Source organism: Curcuma longa, chromosome 5, assembly GCF_044706935.1.
Source record: "Curcuma longa cultivar G26 ecotype Majalengka, Jawa Barat chromosome 5, ITB_CL_G26_1.1, whole genome shotgun sequence".
Classification (NCBI taxonomy): domain Eukaryota; kingdom Viridiplantae; phylum Streptophyta; class Magnoliopsida; order Zingiberales; family Zingiberaceae; genus Curcuma; species Curcuma longa.
Window position 1 is genome coordinate 11385332 of NC_133865.1, and position 22484 is coordinate 11407815.

Here is a 22484-nt window from a genome sequence, read left to right on the forward strand (position 1 = left end):
TCTCAATCTAAGTCCAAATTTTAAAATCTTAAATCCTAAACATTCAACTTAATCAAAATTATTTAAATTTCAAAAATATTATTTTAAATTAGTCAAAATTATTTTAAAATAGTTATATAAGTTATTAAGTAGCAACTATAATGCTACAAGAGTATTATATTAGCTCCTACATATTATAGCGGTCAATAATAACTGCTACAATAGTATTAAAAGTAAAAGAACTATATTATAGTTACAGAGTAATTGTTATTCATTATAACAGCTACGATTAATTATTATAATAGCATTGAAAGTAAAAAATAATATTATAGCATCTACAGAATAGCTGCTATATGTTGTAGCAACTAGTCATAGCTACTACAATAACATTGAAAATAAAGGTACCCTCAAAAAGTGGGACATTGGATGATTTACATAATTTGAGATGCTTTTTAATTCTTACTCGAAGAAATTAGATAAAAATTAAAAATATATATTATCATTAAAAGAAAACTTTTATGTTTATTTTTTTAAAAAAAAATCTCTAAATTTCTTCCTCAATTGCTCTTCTAAAACTAAAGATATTATATTGATTTTAATTAAAATTAATAACAATTTTAACTAATTTAATCAAAATTACTATATCATTTTTAAACCCACAAGGAGGCAAATGGAAAAGAACTTTAAAATAAAATGTTTTTTAAAATATTTTTTAACATGAAGCATAACGTTGGGGTGAACATTTTAATAATAATTAGAAAATCGATTCTGACACACATGAAGACTAACATCTTTAGTCTCTCTTTCATGCTTGACTTAATAATCAGTAAAGCAATTTGGGTGAATATCAACATAATTTTCATGCAATTTAAATGGAGACAACGTTGAGTGTTAAAATTAATAAAAAGATAGATTGCATGTCCCAGCAAACGTTGGTATTTCAATATACAGTTTCTTACATTTCGAACAGTGAAAAGAAAACATACAAACTAAACAGATTACAATGTTACATGGTTCGTGCAGAACAAATGTTACATAACTCAGGCGACAACTTCAAACAACATATAGACGTATCAAGGAGGGTATTTACAGCATATGTGGAACAAAAGGAAGATGTCATGACCTATCATTGTAATTAAGATTTCCATAGCACCCAAGGTTCTCCTCTCATCTACGCTTTTCATTTGATTTACTATCAGAAGTTAAGATTCACTAAATTTTTAACGGTTTCCTAGTTGACTGCAATATCCGGTCGACCTGGAGCCACAGGCACAGCTTGCCGCCTCCGACGTTCTCGGAGGTAAAGTACAGTAAGGAGACAAGCAAAAAGAGTTACTATCGTTGCATTTCCTTCATCCATTAGTACCTCGTCCACCCATACCTCTATTTTGGGGTACAACTTGGGGAGTGAATCAAGCGCCTTAACCTGAAACATTGGAATAAGCCATCATGAGGAAGAGAGTTACCATCAACAGAAAAAGAAAAGCAAAGATGATGAAGGAAGATCAAATGCATGCAATATCCTCTTAAGATACTGGCAAATGAGTTTCTTGTCAGTCAATAGCTTTCTTAACTGTTTGATGCCAAATTGAAATTCATAAAAGTTTCCTACCAAAGGTTGATCATACCCTATTTTCAATATATGAACGACTTTTGTTTGCTGCCAATTTGGAATTTTTCTTCAGGGCCTCAAATAGTCATATGTGCTGTTATATTTCAGGATCTCGTTTGGTCATGAAATAAAATAACAGATGGTAGATTCAAATGGCCCATATTTCTCTCCAGGAAGAATTCAAATACAAGTGCAAGTGTTCATGACTGTGTCAAAAGGCATAAGAACATTCAATGATATTCAAATTATCTATTCTGCTGCAATCTAATCATGCCAAGAAAACAACATGAACAAAACCATAAAATGTGAAACTTAGTCAAATGTGATTTCCTTTTTCTCGTCAATAAATTATGAAATAGAATCAATATTTTACTTTAACCCTACCAAAATTTTGACTACAGATTCAAAGTGCCTAGCGAAAGAAAAGGTCCAAGTGACAATCAAAATCAGAAGTCTGTCATCTTTCAGCAAACAAATTTAAATATAGAAGGAAATCTTCATAGAGAACCAATTAGGCAACCTAGAAGCAATTTATCTATGCGATCACTTCAGGGATAGATTGTTGATTAAGAGAATAGAGGAATCTCACCATGATACTATCAGCATAATTCTTCCTTATCCACAAGCTCATTAGTGCCAATTTAACAGGTACCTTTGCATCTGCATCACTCTCAAGGGCTTGATCGTAGTACCTTTTAGCTAGATGAAGATCAAGTGGAAGTCCCTGACCATGTTCATGCATGTAGCCCAGATTGAATATGGCTTGCGCATTGGCTTGCGATCTAGCATGCATGTATGCTTCAGCAGCACGTTCATAGTCTTTCTCTGTTCCCTGAAAAAAAATTGAACATCAACGAATGAGAAATTGGTTTTTGATGGTCAAATTTGATGTAGCAGTTACACCACACAATCAAATGCAAGTTTTTATTGTAATTGATTTTGATATATGAAATACACTGAATAGGAAATGAATGTCACATTATAGAAAATATCTTTATCATATGAAAAGATGGCTAATACAACAACAATTAAGTCTTATCCCACTAGATGGGATCGGCTAATGAAAGGAGGGATAATAAACATGAGAAATAGTGATCTGTAGTCTGAGGCTAAAAACCATGACAGGTATGTGGAAAAACAAAAAAGTGGCATGTAGAGAAAATCAGGCAAAAATCTGGCTCTCTACCAAGCCTATTTAATCGAAGAAGATACAAATCATAAATGACCCAATATCAAAATGGACCACAAATTCAATAATTCAAATTTGTCCAGTGTTCCATTGTGAATATTGCATGTGCCTAATTGTGCAAAGAAATATCATCCAACAAAGATGGGAAACAAATGATATGAGAGCCAATAGATGATAAACAATATAGACCTAGTGAAACAGTCACTGAATTGATGATAACAAAACCAAGTTCATGTCATAATAGCAGGACCAATTTACATATATAAATATTCTAATTTGACTTACTAAAGAATCTAATTTATCAATCGATATATATCATTGGTTACAAATTTAAGCCTACTATAATCCCTCATTTTCTCAACTCATGTTCTCTTTAATCTTTTATTAATCTCTCTATATTTATTATTTTATTATTTATTTTATAATAATTTTACCTTCTTAAGCCTTCATAAATTCCTCACAGGACCACTATCAATGTCGCAAGTATACCACCAACAATGCAGCTCTTCGCCTCAAGAAAAGGTTCCAATTTTATACTTTTACTAATGTATTAATTTAATTAACAATTTTTTTTTATCATATAGATAATTAATAATTTTAAAAATTTCATATGAGGATATAATAAAAGATTATGGTGCTAGTTTTGGACAGTCTGTACCTTCTAACTCTTAAGGCTGGAAATGTTGTCACGAAAATGGATCTCAACCTATTTTGTATCCGTGCCCTTAGAGGTTACATGAGTTTATCCCCCATGTTACTACTCAAATTGGCATTGAGGTAGGACTTAAATGCAATTACAATTACCAACAAGACTAATACCAACCTTCCTCCCATCATTGTGTCAAAGAAGTGGTGACAAGCACCAAAAGTCTTAGACAAACTTTAGAGCACTTACATAGAAGAGAGAGTGTTTTTAGTTAATGTTAAATGCAGTCATAAGCATTATAGCCGAATCTGCGACCATTTCAACATCATGGAACTGGTCATCTCCCCCGATGCTATCCTTTGTTGGCGGTGAGCATGCAAATTTTGTACATTCAAATGAGGAAGAAAGAACATGTTTCAAAATTTACTACAAAGTTTGAGTCCCTATTTTTATTGGCTAACTCAAAAGACTTTGAATATTTTATCAAAGCAAAATGCACAATGCATTCTGATACAATAAAAATATTTAATACGATACAAGAAAATTTAATTAATATTTTTGCTAATATATAGTAGTCATAATTCACAATCATATACATGTTGCATTATACATTAGATAGACAATTAGCTTTTCTAGAAACAAATAATTAATTTTAGAGGTTTTGAATTTCCAAGTACTTGCCATGCTATTTTTATCCATCTTTTTTTATATTTCTCATTTTTATGGCATGCATGACAAAAAAAAAATCAATCACATTTGATAATACAAGAAATAATGGTTCCATAGTAATTAGTTTAAAACAAAATTTTAATGCTATCATACTAAGTAGATTTTCCACATTCCTTGTGTTTACCACGTCTTGTACCTTTATATACAAGACAAACTTAAAATAATAAACAAAAAGTTGCACAAATTAGGAATACAATTTGATTTGTTCAATCATCAATCACTCACTGGGACTTAGGATTTTAAAATGTTATCTAGATATACACATATTGTATATAAAAATACTGATATATATTAAATATAAGAAAATACCTAACTAAATCTTACCATTTAAGAACACTTTAACAATCTATATAGATTATGGGTTTAGTGCTAACCCATTAGAAGATAATGCTTGTCATATTTTAACAATGCAACTTTTTAATAGAAATATTTTTGCATAGATTTTTTTTTTTTGTTGCATATGAAGGGGAGCCTTGGCGCAACGGTAAGGTTGCTGTCATGTGACCTAGAGGTCACGGGTTCAAATCCTGGAAACAGTCTCTTGCCAAAGGCAAGGTAAGGCTGCGTACAATGGATCCTTTCCCCGTACCCCGCATGGCGGGAGCTTCGTGCATCGGGCTGCCCTTTTAATTTTTTTGTTGCATATAGTTCAACTTCACACCTAATATTTTTATGTTTTATGCAATATTAGTGATTTATTTAAAATTTTTAGAAATAATAATTGTTTCATGAAATTATTGAGTTAATATTATTTTAATGTTCTTGATATTACTTTTATAGCTTTAATTTTAGACCTTAAAATTGAATATGTAAGTTGTAAATATTATTAGAAAATTCACTACAAAATATTAAAAATTAGAAATATACAAATAAAATGTATTTAATTTATAGCACGAGGTATGATCACCAATGAGCCCCACAACCTCATATATCATCTTCTCACGAAATATACAAATAAAAGTCTAGGCATAATGTGCACATTCCATTAGAGCTTTATAGTCATACTAGTGCTAGTATTCGTCTGAGTCAAATAAATGTAGTATCGATCTTCATATTGACATAAATAAATTTAATTTCTACCTATTTTTGCATATAGTTAAATTATCATCACTCAAATGTATGTATTAGAATGGTGGAAAAAATATACATATATGCACGCTATCTTACCCGTCATGACTCGTGATGTACTAATTCATTCTTTTATCTACAATACTATCCAAGTTGTATTTTAGTACAGGATCATGAATAATAAGAGAAAAATTCGCCGATGTCAGTCCGATGCCAGTCCCAAGCCCGGATAAAAAAGGTTGAGGGTTGCGTTAGGTTGTCAACCAACATCAAACATAGACAAATATTCTATAAATGGATTCATCAAACTGTTATGTTGTTCCCTAGAAGGAATATGTTTCAAGGTCTGACTGTAACATCTCAGACATCTCCACGAAAACTTAGATATAATATTAGATATGCAAAAGTTCTCACATCATAAATTGGATAAGAACAAATATTATACAAATACTGATTGTCTTAAATTTGGAACATGGAACATAGGAACGATCACTGGTAAAGCAATGGAGACAGTAGACACGATAATTAGAAGAAAAATTAATATTTTATGTTTACAAGAGATAACATGCGTAGGAAAGAAGGCAAAGATATTAGAGAACTCAAGTTTTAAGTTATTGTATACAAAAAGGAGTAACATAAAAAATAAAGTATGGATTGTTGTAGATAGTTCATTAAAGAATGAAGTAGTAAGAGTAGTTAAAAAGAGGATATGATTATAACTCTTAAAATAATAGTGGCAAAAAAAACTATTAATGTAATTGATATATATGCACCGGGCTGCCCTTTTTTTTTTATATATATATGCACCTCAAATAGGATTAGATGAAGACACTAAATATAGATTTTTAAAAGGCCTAGATGAGGTAGTATAAAAATTTCTATCAAACGAAATAATTTTAATAGGAGAAAATCTAAATGAGCATGAAGGAGTAAAAATGAGAAATATGATAGGGTGCATCAGGGTTATGATTTTGGAATAAGAAATGGAGGAAAAACTATATTGGATTTTGTGATAGTATATGGACTTATAATAGTTATAAGTTTTTCAAGAAAAGAGAATAATACTTGATTACGTTCAAAAATAGAAATAATAAATCGCAAATTGACTTTCTTATGTTTAGATAGACGGATAGAAAAATTTATAAAAATTGTAAGGTCATCCCTGTAGAAAACTTAACTACTCAACATACGTTAGTAGTGTTGGATATGCACATCACACATACTCAACATAGGTTAGTAGTATTGAATGTGCAAAACCTGGATACGACAAGCAGAGATGTAGAATGGAAGTAGGTGACTGCAAGATGGTGACGGACACTCAATAGTGCCCGCACCAAAGCATGAAGATCGCTAGCTAGAACATTAGGAGCTTCCACAAGCCCCTAAAACAGAAGGGCATTCAGCACCTCCATCGTCGTCCGTTGGTCGTTTTAGGAAGACAGAGGCCAAAAAAACAATAAGTGCAGTCAAGAATAAAACTTTTAAATGCTTGTATCGATAATTGGATATAAAAGAAGAAGAAAGGAACACCTATAAAATAACTAAAGTGAAATAGAGGAATATAAAAGATCTTATCCAAATAAGATGAATACAATAGATACTAGTGAGTCATGAGAAAATAAAAGAGCGATGGAAATGTATTTTCATCAACTTTTTAATGAAAATTTAGGTGACCAACTTAACTTAGATAATTTAAGTAAATAAGAGTATATAAATTTAAATTTTTATTGCAAAATTCAAACTTCAAAAATAGAACAGATTTTAAATAGGATGGAAAATAAAAATGTAATTAAACCAAATGATATTTCGATAGGGGTATGAAAGTACTTGGGAAAGAAATGTATTAAATGACTTACAAAATTATTCAATTTGATACTGAAAATGAATAAAAAAATATTTGATCAATGGAGGATAAGTATTTAGTCCCCCTATATAAAAACAAAGTAGACATACAAAATTATGTGAATTTTAGAGGTATTAAGCTAATGAATCATATCATAAAATTATGAGAAAGAGTAATAGATAAAAGACTAAGGAAGAAGATCACAGTAATAAAAAATCAATTTAGATTTATGCTTAGAAGGTCGGCAATAGAAATTATACATCTTCTCAGACAACTAATTGAAAAGGATTAGGAACAGAAGTAAGATTACACATGATATTCGTCGACTTAAAAAAACTTATAACAGAGTTCCAAAGAAAATTATATAGAAAATTTTACAAAAAAAAGTATCAATGTAGTATATATCAAAATAATTAAGGATATGTACGAGAATGTAATAACAAAAGTGAAAATTTCCAGTGGATTAATCTAAGTGTTCTATAAAGATAGAGTTACATCAAAGATCAATTAAAAGTCCTACCTTTTTACACTAATCATGGATAAACTCACTAGACATATCCAAGACATATCACCATGGTACATGTTGTTTGTAAATGATATTATTTTGATAAATGAGACATGTGAAAGAGCAAATGTTAAACTTGAATATTTATAAGAAATATTAAAGTAAAAGTTTTAGGCTCAAGGCGTAAAGACGGAATATTTAAAGTTTAAGTTTAATAATATTAGACGTAATAAGACAATTGTTAAGATAGGAGATGAATTATCTGTAGCTGAAAGTTTTAAGTATTTAATAACTTTTTTACAACAAGATGAAGGAGTTAAAAGAGATGTCTTACATAAAAATACAAGGGAAATAATTGAAATGAAGGAGAGCATCATGTATTTTTTATGATCATAAAGTATCTTTAAAATTTAAAGGGAAGTTATATAAAACAGTGGTTACACTAGCTATGTTATATGAAAATGAACATTGAACTATGATGCTAATACATGAGCAGAAGATGAGAGTCGCAGAGATAAGGATGAACAAGAAACAAGAATATTAGAGAAAGTCAAGATTGTACCTATTAAGGGAAAACTCTCGAAAATACGTTTAAGATGGTAGAGATATATGTTGGGATGTCTCTCCCATCAATATATACTTAAACGACTAATAAATGTTCTAATTAGGCAATGTGAAATTATGATAAATCTACACATTAAACGAGAAAGAAGAATGATAAAATAGGATAAAATTTATTTAAATATAGATGATGATATAGTAAAAGATAAAGCGTAATGACGTAGAAGAATCCATATAGCTGACCCCACCTAGTGGGATAATGCTTGATTGTTGTTGTTGTATCCTGAATGATAAGAGAAGTCGCTTGAAGGAGAATGCCTTAAATATATATGCATCTAAAAGATTAGTTGGATGCAAAAAAGTGCCTAGAAGATAAAGGTGAAATCTTAATATCGAACTTAGTGCGACGAAGTCAATTTGAGCAATATTGCAAGGCAAAGCCAAACCATGACATAATGTGGCCCACCTTCACCTCACCCTCACATATAGTACGTAATAATAAACATAAGATAAGTAAAACCACATTGATATTGATCCTTCCGAAGAAAGATACGTAGGCAAGTCAGATGGACCACAATAGATCAAGTTCAAATCATAAACATAAAATAGTTTTTACCCAAATTTAAGACATAATATTTATGTTTATCACATTGTATTGTATTAAGTAAATATGTAATATTGTAATATGGTAAATATCAAAATTTCAAGGATTAATAGAATTTTCTAGTTTTTTTCTATTTTTAAAAAGTTAAAATATATTTGGCTGGTAGGCTTGGGTCAGCATAGGCAATGTAATGGGTCACCTATGCCCATGCCTATATTGGGCAGTCAAGTAACATGTCATGAGCTATGCCTAGACAGCTCTGGTTTAGAACCATGTTAGGCCAAACACAACATAAAATTTTCATGAGCCCAATGTGCCTGACTGCCACACAACCTATTGAGAAGTCTACACATCACTAGTTTTAGTTCAGATTACTAAATACTCTCTAAATCAGTATGACAATGTATTACCCGACCATAGTAGTATGCATCACCAATCAACAAAGCAGCATCTTCATTGCCCTGCTCTGATGCCTGCCACCACAATGAGTGCACGCGGATATGCCTTTCTGCATCTGAACAAAAGCCGGATTCACCCATGCAAATTTTTTGCTCCCTGTATTTATCAAGGATCCAAGCTGCATTGCTTTGCGCCACTTCGTATCCTAGCTCTGCCATTCTCAAATACAACAAAAGTGACTTCCCCACATCACCTTTAAGATAGGATTCCAGTGCCCAACTTAACAGGGAGCTCCAAGGTCCCATTTCAGCCACTGTTTTGTAGAGAAGGGTAGCCTGCATCAAGACAACAAAATGGTCAATAGAATTGTCCTAGAAATCACAGTGTCCTTTGAAAAAATAACTGTGGTAAGATACCATGTCACTTAAGTTGCTGACTGTACTTGTTCAATGAATCATGAAAACAATTTACTTTTTATTAAATGCCTTTAGATGAGTTGCCCTATCTACCATAGCATAAACAATTGGGTGAATTACTAACACCAGACATCTAGAAAAAACCCTCCCAATTAATTTGGTAACTTGGGAAAACTGTGGTAGAAAGAATTCTGCTCAGAAGTAAGTAGAGAGCGAAATTGCAGGGCAAAGGAGAATTAGGAAGCTGATCGTACAAGACTGTTCTCGTCTACATAGAAAGTTGGAGACAAAGCAAATTTAGATGCTTAAAAAACTGCATATAATACATTTTAATTGCACAGTGAAATTAAAAAAAAACAGAAGTTTCAGAAGTAAACACAAAAAATTGAAAGAGCATATTTCCAGTTTCTCTTTATAATATTGGTTGGACAGCATCTCTAAATACAGGAAAGAAAATATGTATGATAAAGAAATACATACAAGGTGACTGAAGGCATCGATTAAAATCTCGAGTTGTTTCGTCCAATATGACCGAAACATCTCATTCCGTCGACGGACTACCACTGGCATAGACGGTTCTGTCTGGAACACCGTCTAGAGGCGTCACACGGGATCGGCTATGCCTCCGGAGGCATTGCCTAAGACTGACAACGCCTCCGGAAGCATCACGTGGGTCGCGTGGGCCCACAGTCATCCGGAATAGGGCGATGGAACAAGCAAGGTTTTACTAGCCCTAGGTTTAATAAATAACTAAGAGTTTTAATAAATAACTTAGGTTAATAATTTTAATCACTCCTACTATGATTAGGATAACTTAAATAGGCTTAATTAAAACCTAATAAAATTATCTCATTAATTTAATATATATATATTTTTTATTTTATTTTATTATTTTTAAATATTTAAATTTAGATTAAATTTTTTATTTTAGTTAATATATTTTATATTTAAAAAATACTGAAATCATATTAGCACGGCACGATACAATACCGAAATTGTATCGTTCCGATCTAAAATCAAAACCTCGACACGGTTCGGGATTTTAAACGATTGACCGAAGGTTCCTTCTTCCTTCCTAGGCTAAAAATTTGGCCCCTAATGAGACATAGCCATAACTGCCAATTTTAGTTAGGATAATTGGTGGTTACATAACTTACTTTTGCAGAGTGGAACAACCTTTAGGTATAGATATTCTATTTATAGATCTGGTCAGCTTATCTTGATAGAATAACCTTTGCTTATTATGAAAACTGATATAAAGAAAGGAGCTCAACTTGCATGCAAAATTTGAAGATAAAACTTTGTTTTATGTTTTATGATATAGCGTTGAATAGAATTGCAGAAGGATAATGCAAAATCAAAAAAAAAAAAAAGTAAATCGAGTAACTTATTTAGAGAACCAGCAAAACAGAAGTAATCACCAAGTTTTTCGAGTACCAGCTAGTGTTGAGCAAAACCTCCCAAAACATCTAGCCATTCTGTTACCAAGTGAATCTCTGATATTTTTAGTCGACTATTAGAACATATTATAATCTAATTTAAACTAGCTTAAGCTTAGCAAATAGATTATAGATCTATTAAAAATTATTATGTCAAAGTAGACATGAAGGGTATGCAACAAAACATCTACACAGCAGGCCCTCAGGATAAGGATAATAAAAATATATGAATTTCCATGAGGCTTTTATATTAATTACAGAATCGCACCAATGAAAATATACAACACCACCAAGGCTTACCCCACTAGGTGGGATCAGCTATATAGATCTTTTTACGCCATTAGGCTCTATCCCCTACTATATCATCATCTATACTTAAAAAAAATATTTTATTTTATTGTTGCTAACTAAATTTTTTTTTGGTCTTCCTTGTTTAATGTGCGTATTTATAATAGTTTCATATCACTTAACTGGAACATTTATTGGTTGTCTAAATACATGTTTGCACCATCTTAAACGTGTCTCTGAGTTTTTTCTCAATAAATGCAACTCTGACTTTCTCTCTAATGCTCTCATTTCTTATTCTGTCCATCCTCGTATGTCCACACATCCATCTTAACATCCTCATCTCTGCAATTCTCATCTTCTGCTCATGTGCTCGAGTCATAGCCCCACATTCAAAGTCATATAACCTAACAAGTTTAACCGTCGTTTTGTAGAACTTCCCTTTAAGTTTTAGAAGTACTTTACGATCACATAGAACATCTAACGCTCTTCTCCATTTCAACCATCCTGTTTGTATTCTATATAAGGCATCTCTCTCAATCCCTCTATCGTCTTGCAAAAATAATCATAAATACTTAAAGCTCTCAGTTCCAAACAACTTGTGATCTCCTATTTTAATAATTATCTTATTATGTCTAATATTCCTAAACTTAAATTTCATATATTCTATCTTTACTCTACTAATCCTAAAACCTTTCACTTCTAGTGTTTCCCGTCAAAATTCTAGTTTAACATTTACTCCTTCATGTATCTCATCTACTAAAATAATAATAGCTGCAAACAACATGCACCACAGTATTGTCTTGAATGTATACAGTGAATTTGTCCATGATTAATGTAAAAAGATAAGGACTTAGAGTTGATCCTTGATGTAACCTTATATTTATTGGAAATACTTCAGTTAATCCGCCTGAAGTCTTCACTCTGGTCGTTACATCCTTATACATTTCCTTAATTAGTTCAATATATGTTACGCTAACACCTATCTTTTATAGAATTCTCCACATAATTTCTCTTGAGACTCTATCATAAGTTTCTTCTAAGTCAATGACTATCATGTGTTGATCTTGCTTTTGCTCCTAATAACTTTTAATTAGTTGCCTGAGAAGATGTATAATTTTTATTATTGACCTTCCAGACATAAACCCAAATTGATTTTGGGTTACCGTGATCTCCTTCCTTAACTTTTTTTTATTACTCTTTCCTAAAGTTTCATGGTATGACTCATTAATTGAATATTTTTATAATTTGCACAATTTTGTACACCTCCTTTATTCTTTATTCTTATATAAAGGTATTAGAGTATTTATCCTCCATTGATCATATATTTTTGTCATTTTCAATATCATGTTAAATAATTTTACAAATCATTCAATACTTTATGTCCTTAGGCACTTTCATACCTTTATTGGAATATCATCTGGTCAAACAACTTTTCCATTTAGCATCTCATTTAAAACTTATTCTACTTCTAAAATTTGAATTGTATGATAAAAATTTAAATTTCTATACTCATTTAACTTACTTAAATTACCTAAGTTAAGTTAATTACCTAAACCTTCATTAAAAAATTGATGAAAATTCTTCTTCCACTGCTCTTTTATTTTTTTTCATCATTTACAAGTACCATATTGCATTCACTTTAATATATTTTATTTGGATAAAATCTTTTATCTTCCTCTTTCTCACTTTAGCTATTCTATAAATATTTCTTTCCCCTCTTTTATATCCAATTTTTGATATAACCATTCAAAAGTTTCATTCTTAGCTTCATTTATTGCTTTCTTAACCTCTTTCTTGGCTCTTGTATATTTTTTTAAATTTTTCGCATTCTTACAAATATATAATTCTTTATAGGTTGTTCATTTTTCCTTCACTTTCTCTTATATTTTCTCATTACACCACAAAGATTTCTTACTTGGTGTATGCTCTTTTTACTCACCAAATACACTTTTGACTACTATTTTCAACTTTGATACCATCTTATCTCCCTTTTTGCAGAAAAGCCATCGTATATTTCACATAATACTTGTACTACTACCTTCTTCTTAAATATGTTTTGTTTCCCATCTTTTAACTTCCACCACTTAATTCTAAGAGTCATGTATAATTTCCATCTGTTGATACTATGCTTGAGGCATATATCTAACACTACTAACCTATGTTGGATAGTTAAGTTTTCTGTAGAAATGACCTTACAATCTTTACAAATCTTTATATCCTTCTTCCTAACTATAAGAAAGTCAATTTGTAATTTATTATTCCCACTTTTGAACGTGACCAAGTGTTTTTCTCTTTTCTTAAAAAATATATTAATTAGTACAAGATCATATGCTATCGCAAAATCCAATATAGTTTTCCCTTCTTCATTTTTTATTTCAAACTCATAACCCTCATGCACCCTCTCATATTCCTCATTTTTTACTCCGACATGCTCATTTAGATCGCCACCTATTAAAATCATTTCATTTGAGAGAATATTTTGTAATACTTCATCTAGGTCATCTCAAAATCTTGATTTGATATCTTCATCTAATCCTACTTGAGGTGCATATATGTTAATTACGTTCATAGTTTCTTTCTCCACTACTATCTTACGAGTTATAATTCTATCTCCCTTTCTAACTACTCCTACAACTTCATCCTTTACAAACTATTTACAACAATACCCACTTTATTTTTTGTTTTACTCTTTCCTATGCACCATAACTTAAAACCCGAGTTCTCTATCATCTTTGTCTTCTCATCTACCCATTTTGGCTCTTGTACATACAAAATACTAATTCTTCTCTTAATCATCGTATCTACTACCTCCATTAATTTACCAGTGAGGATTCTTATGTTCCATATTCCATATTTCAAATCTTAGACTATTAGTTTTACTATAATATTTGTTCTTATTCAAGCTATAGTGAGAAAACATTTGTCTATTTAACACTACGCCCAAGTTCTCATGAAGATATAGTGGTCCTTGCCAATACGTTACAGTCGAACCCTACAACACAAACTCTTGCATATTTATCATTACATCCGAATTCTGAAGATGTAGCGGTTCTTGTCAAGACATTACAATCGGACCCTACAACGTATTCCTTCTAAGAAACAACCTAAGATTAGCACAATAATTTAATAGATCCATTCATTAAACATTTGCCTTAGTTTGATGTTGGCTGGCAACATAATACAACCCTCCTCCTTTATCTGAGCTTGGGACCGGCCATGACAGGTTTAATTTGTCATGGGCGGAGTTCACAAATGGAAATATATAAATAAAAATTTTCTATGTTCGGGAAGCACCATATTGTTATAAAATCTGAAGAACATGCATAATAAAGGTTAGTAATGAAAGTAATGCATTTAAGTATAAAAAAGCCGAACTATTACATAATAATAACAAATAGAAAGAATCTAAAAACAATACCGTATGAAGATCCTTCTTGAAGCCTATGCCTTTATGGAATAACCTTGCCACTTGGTAGATGGCTTTTGGTTGGCCAGCTGTAGCTGCAACAATGAGAAACTTGGATGCTTTAGCTATATCCCTCTTCACACCAATACCCTTGAGATATAGAACACCTAGGTAATAGAACCCACGAGGTTCCTTATTTTCAGCAGCTTTTTGAAAATACTCTCTCGCCTGAATGTGAAAGATAAAAATTGAATCATGACTGCAGAATTAACTAATTTGAAAATAAAAACAAAAGATAATTAAAAAAACTCAATAAAGTAGGTCTATTAACTTGGCCGAGCCTAGAGGTTAAGCTAAGGTGAAGTAGGGGAGAGAAGTAATGCCCCCGCTGACCTTGGGGTCTTGGCTCCGGTCTTAGCAAAAGGAAAATGATCTCAAATGTAAACAATCAATTTCGAAGACAAAGGATATTAATTGTCTCAAAGATATACCAATGGTTCTTATTTAGATGAGCATCATAATGAAACCTCTTTTTAGTGCTTGTGTTGTGTGTGTAAGATGTGTGAAAGGATAAACCAGGATTCAAACCAAGACCTTGGCAATAATTGCAACGCCCTAACAACTGTTTTTTTTCTCCCAAAATCACTAATCTGAGACAGTAAAAATAGAAATTCATCCATCCATTTTCCTAATAAGCTACTTGCTATTCAGTTTCACGTTGACTTGATTATACAAAAATAATATTTAGCTTGATTTGTGGTAAATGTCAAGTGCTCACCATATTTGTCAGCCATTCTTACTTCCAAATTTCTAATAAGAATTTTATTAGGCTTGAATTTCATGTTATATCAATCCCCTGTTCATAGTTTGCTGTGTGGAAACTATGAGTACTCAAGCAAAATAAGCCAGCTACAGTACCAACACAGTGGGAAGTCAAAGGTTTGGAGGTCAAGAATTCCGATAGGAAAGAGAAGCTATCTGACGGCACTTAAAGAAAGTGCTTGCTTGAAATAGTTAAACTTAATAACAGAGAGGCATGAAGTTTAGAGATTTGCTGTAATTGATATACCCTAATACAAGTAAAATATGCATCTGGAATGATGCTTGGAAGATCATACAACTTATTCTCAATTTTGGTTAAGTATATATGCTCGTAATATTTGGGTTTCTGTACCAAACTACTGTGACCATCTCAGCTCCTAAATTAAGTAATGAAATGGGGATGTAGGAGGTCAAGCAAATTATAATATGATCAAACTTCACCTTAGTATAGTTTTTTTTCTCCACGCCATAACCTTTAACGTAGAGGTATCCCAAGCCATTATACGCCGAGAAATGCTTATGGTTGGATGCAAGAGACAGCCATTTGAAGGCCTTAATATAATTCCTCTCCACTCCAGCCCCTCTGGCATACATCTCTCCAAGCAATTCCATTGCTCTTAGATCTCGCCTCTCCACAGCCTTTGAAAACCAATGAAAAGCCCTGGTAAGGTCTCTCTTCACTCCCCTTAACCCATAGTAATACAGCAAGCCAATCTGGTACATGGCAGCAGAATTACCCTTCAATGCCCGGTACTCCGTTATTTGGAAATCCTCATCGGCCTCCCCTCTTGACTCCCTTAAAGCCTCCTTGTTCTCCTCGGTACCAATGTGGATCCGGACATGTTCTATCGCAGATGGTTCTTTCGATATCAGGAAGCGCGCGATCGCAGCATCTGCGAGTTCGGTATACAGCTTCAGTGCTTTCTCATGTACCTGCATACAAAGGCCCAATTCAACAGAGATGGAACCAGACCAGATCAGAGAGTGGTCACAGAGGAAACAAAAAAGGGAAGGCTAGGGATCACATCTTGGCGCAAATAGTTGTAGGCAAGGACCATCTTGGACTGCATATTGCCTCCCTCTGCGGCGAAGTGATGGTAGAGGAAGGATTTGGAGCGGCTTTGTGGGCGCACGAGACCGGTGCCATAGAGAAAGCCGAGGGCGGATTGCGCGTGCGGGTAGCCTCCGGACTCAGAGGCTTCGATTTCGGCAGCCGCGGCCTCCATGTCGGAAGGGTCACCGGAGGAAGCGGCAGAAATCAAGTGACGGACTCCGGAGGCATACTGGACTTCACGGACATCGGACAAGGAGTTCTCAAGAATAGAGGGCGACTCGAGGAAAGGGAGCCACGATCCAGGGTCGTAGTCGACGTCAGGGGTGGACTCCGGATCGCCGAACTCATCCCACTCATCGGATCCATCCGATTCTTCACCGGTGGCTGCGGAGGCGGAAGACGACTCCGATAACTGCTCTCTGGCAAGGAAGAGAACGGCTGAGCGAGAGCGGAGTGCTGAGGCGAGTAGAGCGTGGCACACGAGGACGAAGGCGGCGCAGACGATTACGCGACGTCGCATCGCGAATTGGGCGTTTTCCGTGGAGTTGAACCTCGCCGAGGGAGGCTCTCTTTTGGGATGATGATGCTAAAGGAAGGTCGGGATCGATGACACGACGTCGCAACGAAATCTGATGGTTGTCGTGAACCGCACGCAGCACGAGGGAAGCGATTCGTCGATGAGATTTTGCAGGTCCTTGCGACACATAGAAACCGAGTTGACTCGGCCGAACTCTATTGTGTGCTCACGGTTCAGCTCGAACCGGAGCTAACCAATGCTTGCAATTCCGTTCTAATCAAATCATCAACATTTTACCAAACCGCGCACTTAATTTTACTATTATCCAAAATCCTTAGTTTATTTTCAAATTAACCAAATCACGTATCTCTTCATATTTTTATTCTCATAAAATCCGCTCTTCTTAAACTCTCGGTCCTCTTCCTTCAACTCTGTCTCGACTCTCCACGAATTTCATTCATCATCCTTTTAATTTTTGCCCAACAATGCAAAGAGATATGGCAAATCGACGACAGTTTCATATCAAGACTAGAACTTTAGATCGATTTGTGATAGGCTCGAAGAATTAATAGTGTTTCTGATCAAAATTTAGAAAAAAAAAGTGAACGACATCCAGCTGCGCCTTGGTCTGCAGTGCATCTTGAACCATCATTTATTTTTGGAAAACTAAATACTAGTTCTTCACTAATTTCCATCATCCTAACTTCTTAATAATTTTGATACTTGCTTCAGTAAATTATTTATATTCATTCAAAACTTGACAGGATTAATTTTTAATTGTAGTTTGTTCATATCTAATGCATATATATTCTGTTATACAAATATATGTATTATATTTATTGATTACAGATACCTAAATTTTTGTAAATCAATATGATAGTTGAAGATTATCCATATACTTGAGTTTTTATTTTACAAGACTTTATTAATTCTAAAATTTGACATTTTGAATATAGTACTGTGTAGTTAATTTTGAATGTAACAGATTAATTATTGGTATTGCATTTGTAAATTTAACTCAAATGATTGTTTAATGAATAAAAATATCTATTAGCACTTTAAATTATATTTTATATATTTTTCTATTTTAAATAGTGGATGAATTATGACGATGTATAAATATTGAATTGATGTTATATATTCTAAATAAATATTAATGATAATTTTTAATATCTTTAAAAATTATTATAATGATATATATTTATTAATGTCGTTATGTATTAAGTTAAGATGACATTGTAAAATGATCTTATAAAAATAATAAAATATAAAATATTTATAAATATCAAAATAAATAAATTAAGGTGATATTTTAAAATAATTTTATAGATCATTCTTTTGTGATATATTTGATTGTCAATATATTTCTAGAATTAAGATATTTTAAAAATTATTATAAATATTTTTTAATGATATTATATAAATATCAAGAATATTAGAGGATCTTAGACAACATCACATATTAATACGTTTTTCAAAATGTCATTAAAAATATATTATAATAATATTTATATGTGTCCTTAAATAATATTATTCTAGTAGTGAAATAGTCAAGAAAACGGATAGTAACAAACGACTAGTAAATGGTCCCTGCATTGCACACCAAATAAAGATTATAAAATTTACACGATCGAGTGGTGTTAAAATGGATAAGGCTATAAATGTCTGTTTATTGAATTATGTAAATTTTAATTCTTAATTTTTTTATCTAAATACATTAAAAAATATTAATTTATGAATTTCTATAATATTAAATTATTGATAATATACTAAAAATAATATAAATTTTATATATTGAATAAATATTTAATTTAATTTATAAAGCCAACGCATAGTTGACCTCTATAAAGAGTTCGAACTCGAGCTCAGTTCATTCACACCCCTAAAATAAATCGGCATTGATGTTGACAATTATAAGGCACATGTCAAAATTGGATTAGCTCATGTCTAAATCGGTTTGGGCCATGCAGGCCTATGGAAGTTTTTTAAATAAAATTAATTAAAAAATAAGTAAAATAAATTTTAAGATTTTTAATAGTTTTTAATATTTTTATTTTGTTTAAATTTTTTAATTTTTAGACAAACTCGGCACCTCATGCCTAATTCACGTGTATTTCATGCCCAGCATGGCTTGGGATCAAATTATGTCTAATTTAATACACAGACCAAGCTAGTAATCAATATGATATTTTAAAATTTTCAGGTCAACATCAACCAATTATTTCTTAATATAGAGATTTTATAATTTTATTTCATATTTTTCTCTAATAAAATTATATACATATTTGAAATGTCATCGGTAAGAACTTAATATTAAAGATAAAAAAACATTATTGATAAAAAAACAACATTATTGATAATGGAAATTTTATTTATTTCCAATTAAAAACTATACGGGAATGAGAAATAAGATTTTACCACGTCACGAAGGAGCTCAACTTGAAAACTTCCTTTTTTTTTATTTCTTATATTCTAAAATAAAACTAAGTGAAAATAAATAAATTATATATCTAATAATATTTTTTGATAAATTTGAATCTATTAAACGTTTATAAAACCTTTCCATTTCATTACCCAAGTAGTCACCCGCTTTAGAATGCGCGCTGCAAAAGGGTCAGGTAGGCCCCTCCCGTCCTAGCCAATCACAAGGACTTTGTGGCGGCTATTTGACGACTGCCATCTTCCGAGAAGGAACGCAAAATAGAAGCCATGGAGGAAGAAGGGAATGTTCTTGGCTGGGCGGCAAGGGACACCTCCGGAGTTCTCTCCCCCTTCATCTTCCCCAAAAGGTTTGTTTCTCATAATTATCGTTTCTCTACGTATACGTACTACCCTGATGCATTTGGCCTTTGCGACATCACTTCCAGGGGTATGAAATGCGATGAGGTGACTCTGAAGGTACTCTACTGTGGAATTTGCCATTCCGATCTTTCGACAATCAAGAACGAGTGGGGAAATGCAAGATACCCGATTGTCCCAGGGCAAGATTAATTAATTCCAAAACAGTTTAGCTCTAGCTTTTAACTATCGAATAAATATATATGTAATTCCGGCAGGCATGAGATAGTAGGGATCATAACTGAAGTAGGCCACGCTGCTCGCAAGTTCAAGATCGGCGACAAGGTCGGTGTCGGGTGCCTGGCCGGCGCTTGTTTCTCTTGCGGCAGTTGCCGGCTCGGCGACGAGAACTACTGCTCAAAGCTGGTTTCCATCTTCAATGGCTCTCACCCTGACGGCAGCCAAACCTTTGGAGGATTTTCTGAGACGATGGTGATCCATGAGCATTTTGCAGTGAGGATCCCTGAGACTCTGCCCCTGGACAGGGTTGCACCTCTGATGTGCGCAGGCATCACAGTGTACGCCCCCATGAGACGCCATGGCCTGGACCAACCAGGACTGCACCTGGGGGTTTTGGGGCTCGGAGGACTCGGCCACCTCGCCGTCAAGTTTGCCAAGTCCTTGGGAACGAAAGTCACTGTCATCGGCTGGCCAGACATGGAGAAGGATGCCATTGAAGGTTTAGGAGCTGACTCATTCATAGTCAGCGGCGATGAAGGGCAGATGAAGGTACGAACCATGCATTAATGATCATGAACAATTAATTTTATTTCTCTATTTATTGGCAATTTAATTAATTTGTAGGCTGCTCGGGGAAGTATGGATGGTATCCTGATCACAAGTAGTGGTGCTCTTTCTTTGAGACCTTTGCTTGCTTTACTGAAAGTTCAAGGCAAGCTCGTTTTGCTTGGGGTACCAAGCAGTCCACCCGAGCTACCGACGTTCGATTTAGTTTCAGGTAATTAAATTAACTTAGACGACCACTTCACTTCACTACTCTGTTAGATCGGAGTCAGAATTAATCTGTAAGTCCAAGAGATGCATGTACATTGATTGATTCATTATTCATTCTGTTGCAGGAGGGAAGAGTATCAGTGGAAGCATGTGTGGAGGGTTGAAGGAAACGCAGGAGATGATAGACTTCGCTGCTGAACACAGCATTACTCCGCAGGTCGAGATCATCGGAATGAATGACGTGAACAGTGCGATGCATCGACTGGAGAAGGGCGATGTGAGATTCAGGTTTGTCATCGATGTGGCAAACACCATTCGAGCAACTGGAGCTCGAGCTTGACGAAGGCATGCATGCGGCTGCGGGAGCGTTAGAATGAACAGAAAAAATAAATTAGCCAGTGTGTGACGTCATTTCACATAATCTTCAATTTGAATAAATTAAAAGAATTGCTTGTTCTGATTTAAATTTAAAACTTTGTCCAATCGATTCAACTTTTTCAATTTTTCAATTTTATTTTTCCCGAAACACTCATTTATAATTTTAAAAACCTTTTCCATCTATTAAAGTTAAAAATTGATTTTCTTTATTTAAATTGAATCGAATCAAATTTTTTTTTAAAAAAATAATATTTCATTAATTAAGGAATTTCATATAAAAAGTCTTCTAAAAAGTTTAATTTTTGTTAAAAAATTGTCATTAAAATCATGATGATTTCATAAATTTATTCCTTTTTTTTACTTTTAGAGTTTTGATACAAAAGTCCAAAAAAGATTAATTTATTTCTATAATTTTTATTAATCTTCCTTTGTATTTTAAAATTTTTTATTATAATTTAAAATTTTAAAAAAATATGAAAAACTTTAGATGATCATCGTGAATTTAATGACATAATTTTAGAATTATCAATGACTTTTATACGAAATTAAATAATTAAAATTTTATTTTTTTTCTCGATTTGGTTTTGTTCAATTTAGTATTTTTGAAATTAAGTATGCCTTTTGAACAGTGTCGGCTTAAGGTCATTATGGCTTAAGTCTGAGATCTCAATTTTATTGAGACTCTTGATTTTTAATAATTTAAAATTTTATTTTTATTTAATTTTATTAGAGCCTTGAATGTTTTTTTTTGTTTAGAGTCTCAAAAGTTATTGAGACGGTCCTGACTTGGGAAAAAAAAATGAAATTATGATGCGTAGAAATTTCAAAATTTTAAGTGTGCTCGCTGAATACCCAAAATATTTAGTTTTTAATTTGAATATATTTAAATTAAAATTATATAAAAACAATTAAAATTCAAGTGAATGGCTCGTAAATAATCAAATAAAACAAAACAAAACAAGAATTTGATCCATCTTATTCGTGAAATTCACCATTCCAGCTGTTTCACACGATCGGTCCTACGATCATCTATGAACAATATCAGCATATTTACAAGTGAAAAAATTGCTCATTTAAGAACCTTGACACCTTTCTATGGATTAGCCTCAATTTCTGGACGCATTGATCTCAAGATCTAGCAAATAGATCTAACTCATGGCTCCACCTGCACATGTCGTTGCAAAAGGTTCGATTCTCGTCATACGACCACAAGTCCCAGTCGCGGGTGCTGACGACT

At 32.9% G+C, this 22484-nt stretch overlaps 2 protein-coding genes across 2 annotated transcripts; one reads left to right on the top strand and one right to left on the bottom strand.

Annotated features, from left to right (window-relative positions):
* Positions 1–880: 880 nt before the first annotated feature.
* Positions 881–17099, bottom strand: LOC141830162 (ERAD-associated E3 ubiquitin-protein ligase component HRD3-like). The gene is made up of 6 exons (XM_074717646.1): positions 16532–17099; positions 15948–16439; positions 14697–14912; positions 9147–9470; positions 2181–2423; positions 881–1405 (listed from the first exon to the last, which is right to left on the bottom strand). The coding sequence occupies exons 1-6, from the start codon at positions 17078–17080 to the stop codon at positions 1211–1213; spliced, it is 2019 nt and encodes a 672-aa protein (XP_074573747.1). The 5' UTR covers positions 17081–17099; the 3' UTR covers positions 881–1210.
* Positions 17100–19783: 2684 nt separating this feature from the next.
* LOC141829881 (putative mannitol dehydrogenase) lies at positions 19784–21209 on the top strand. The gene is made up of 5 exons (XM_074717364.1): positions 19784–19866; positions 19945–20058; positions 20134–20644; positions 20720–20873; positions 20995–21209. The coding sequence occupies exons 1-5, from the start codon at positions 19787–19789 to the stop codon at positions 21207–21209; spliced, it is 1074 nt and encodes a 357-aa protein (XP_074573465.1). The 5' UTR covers positions 19784–19786.
* The last annotated feature ends 1275 nt before the right edge of the window (positions 21210–22484 follow it).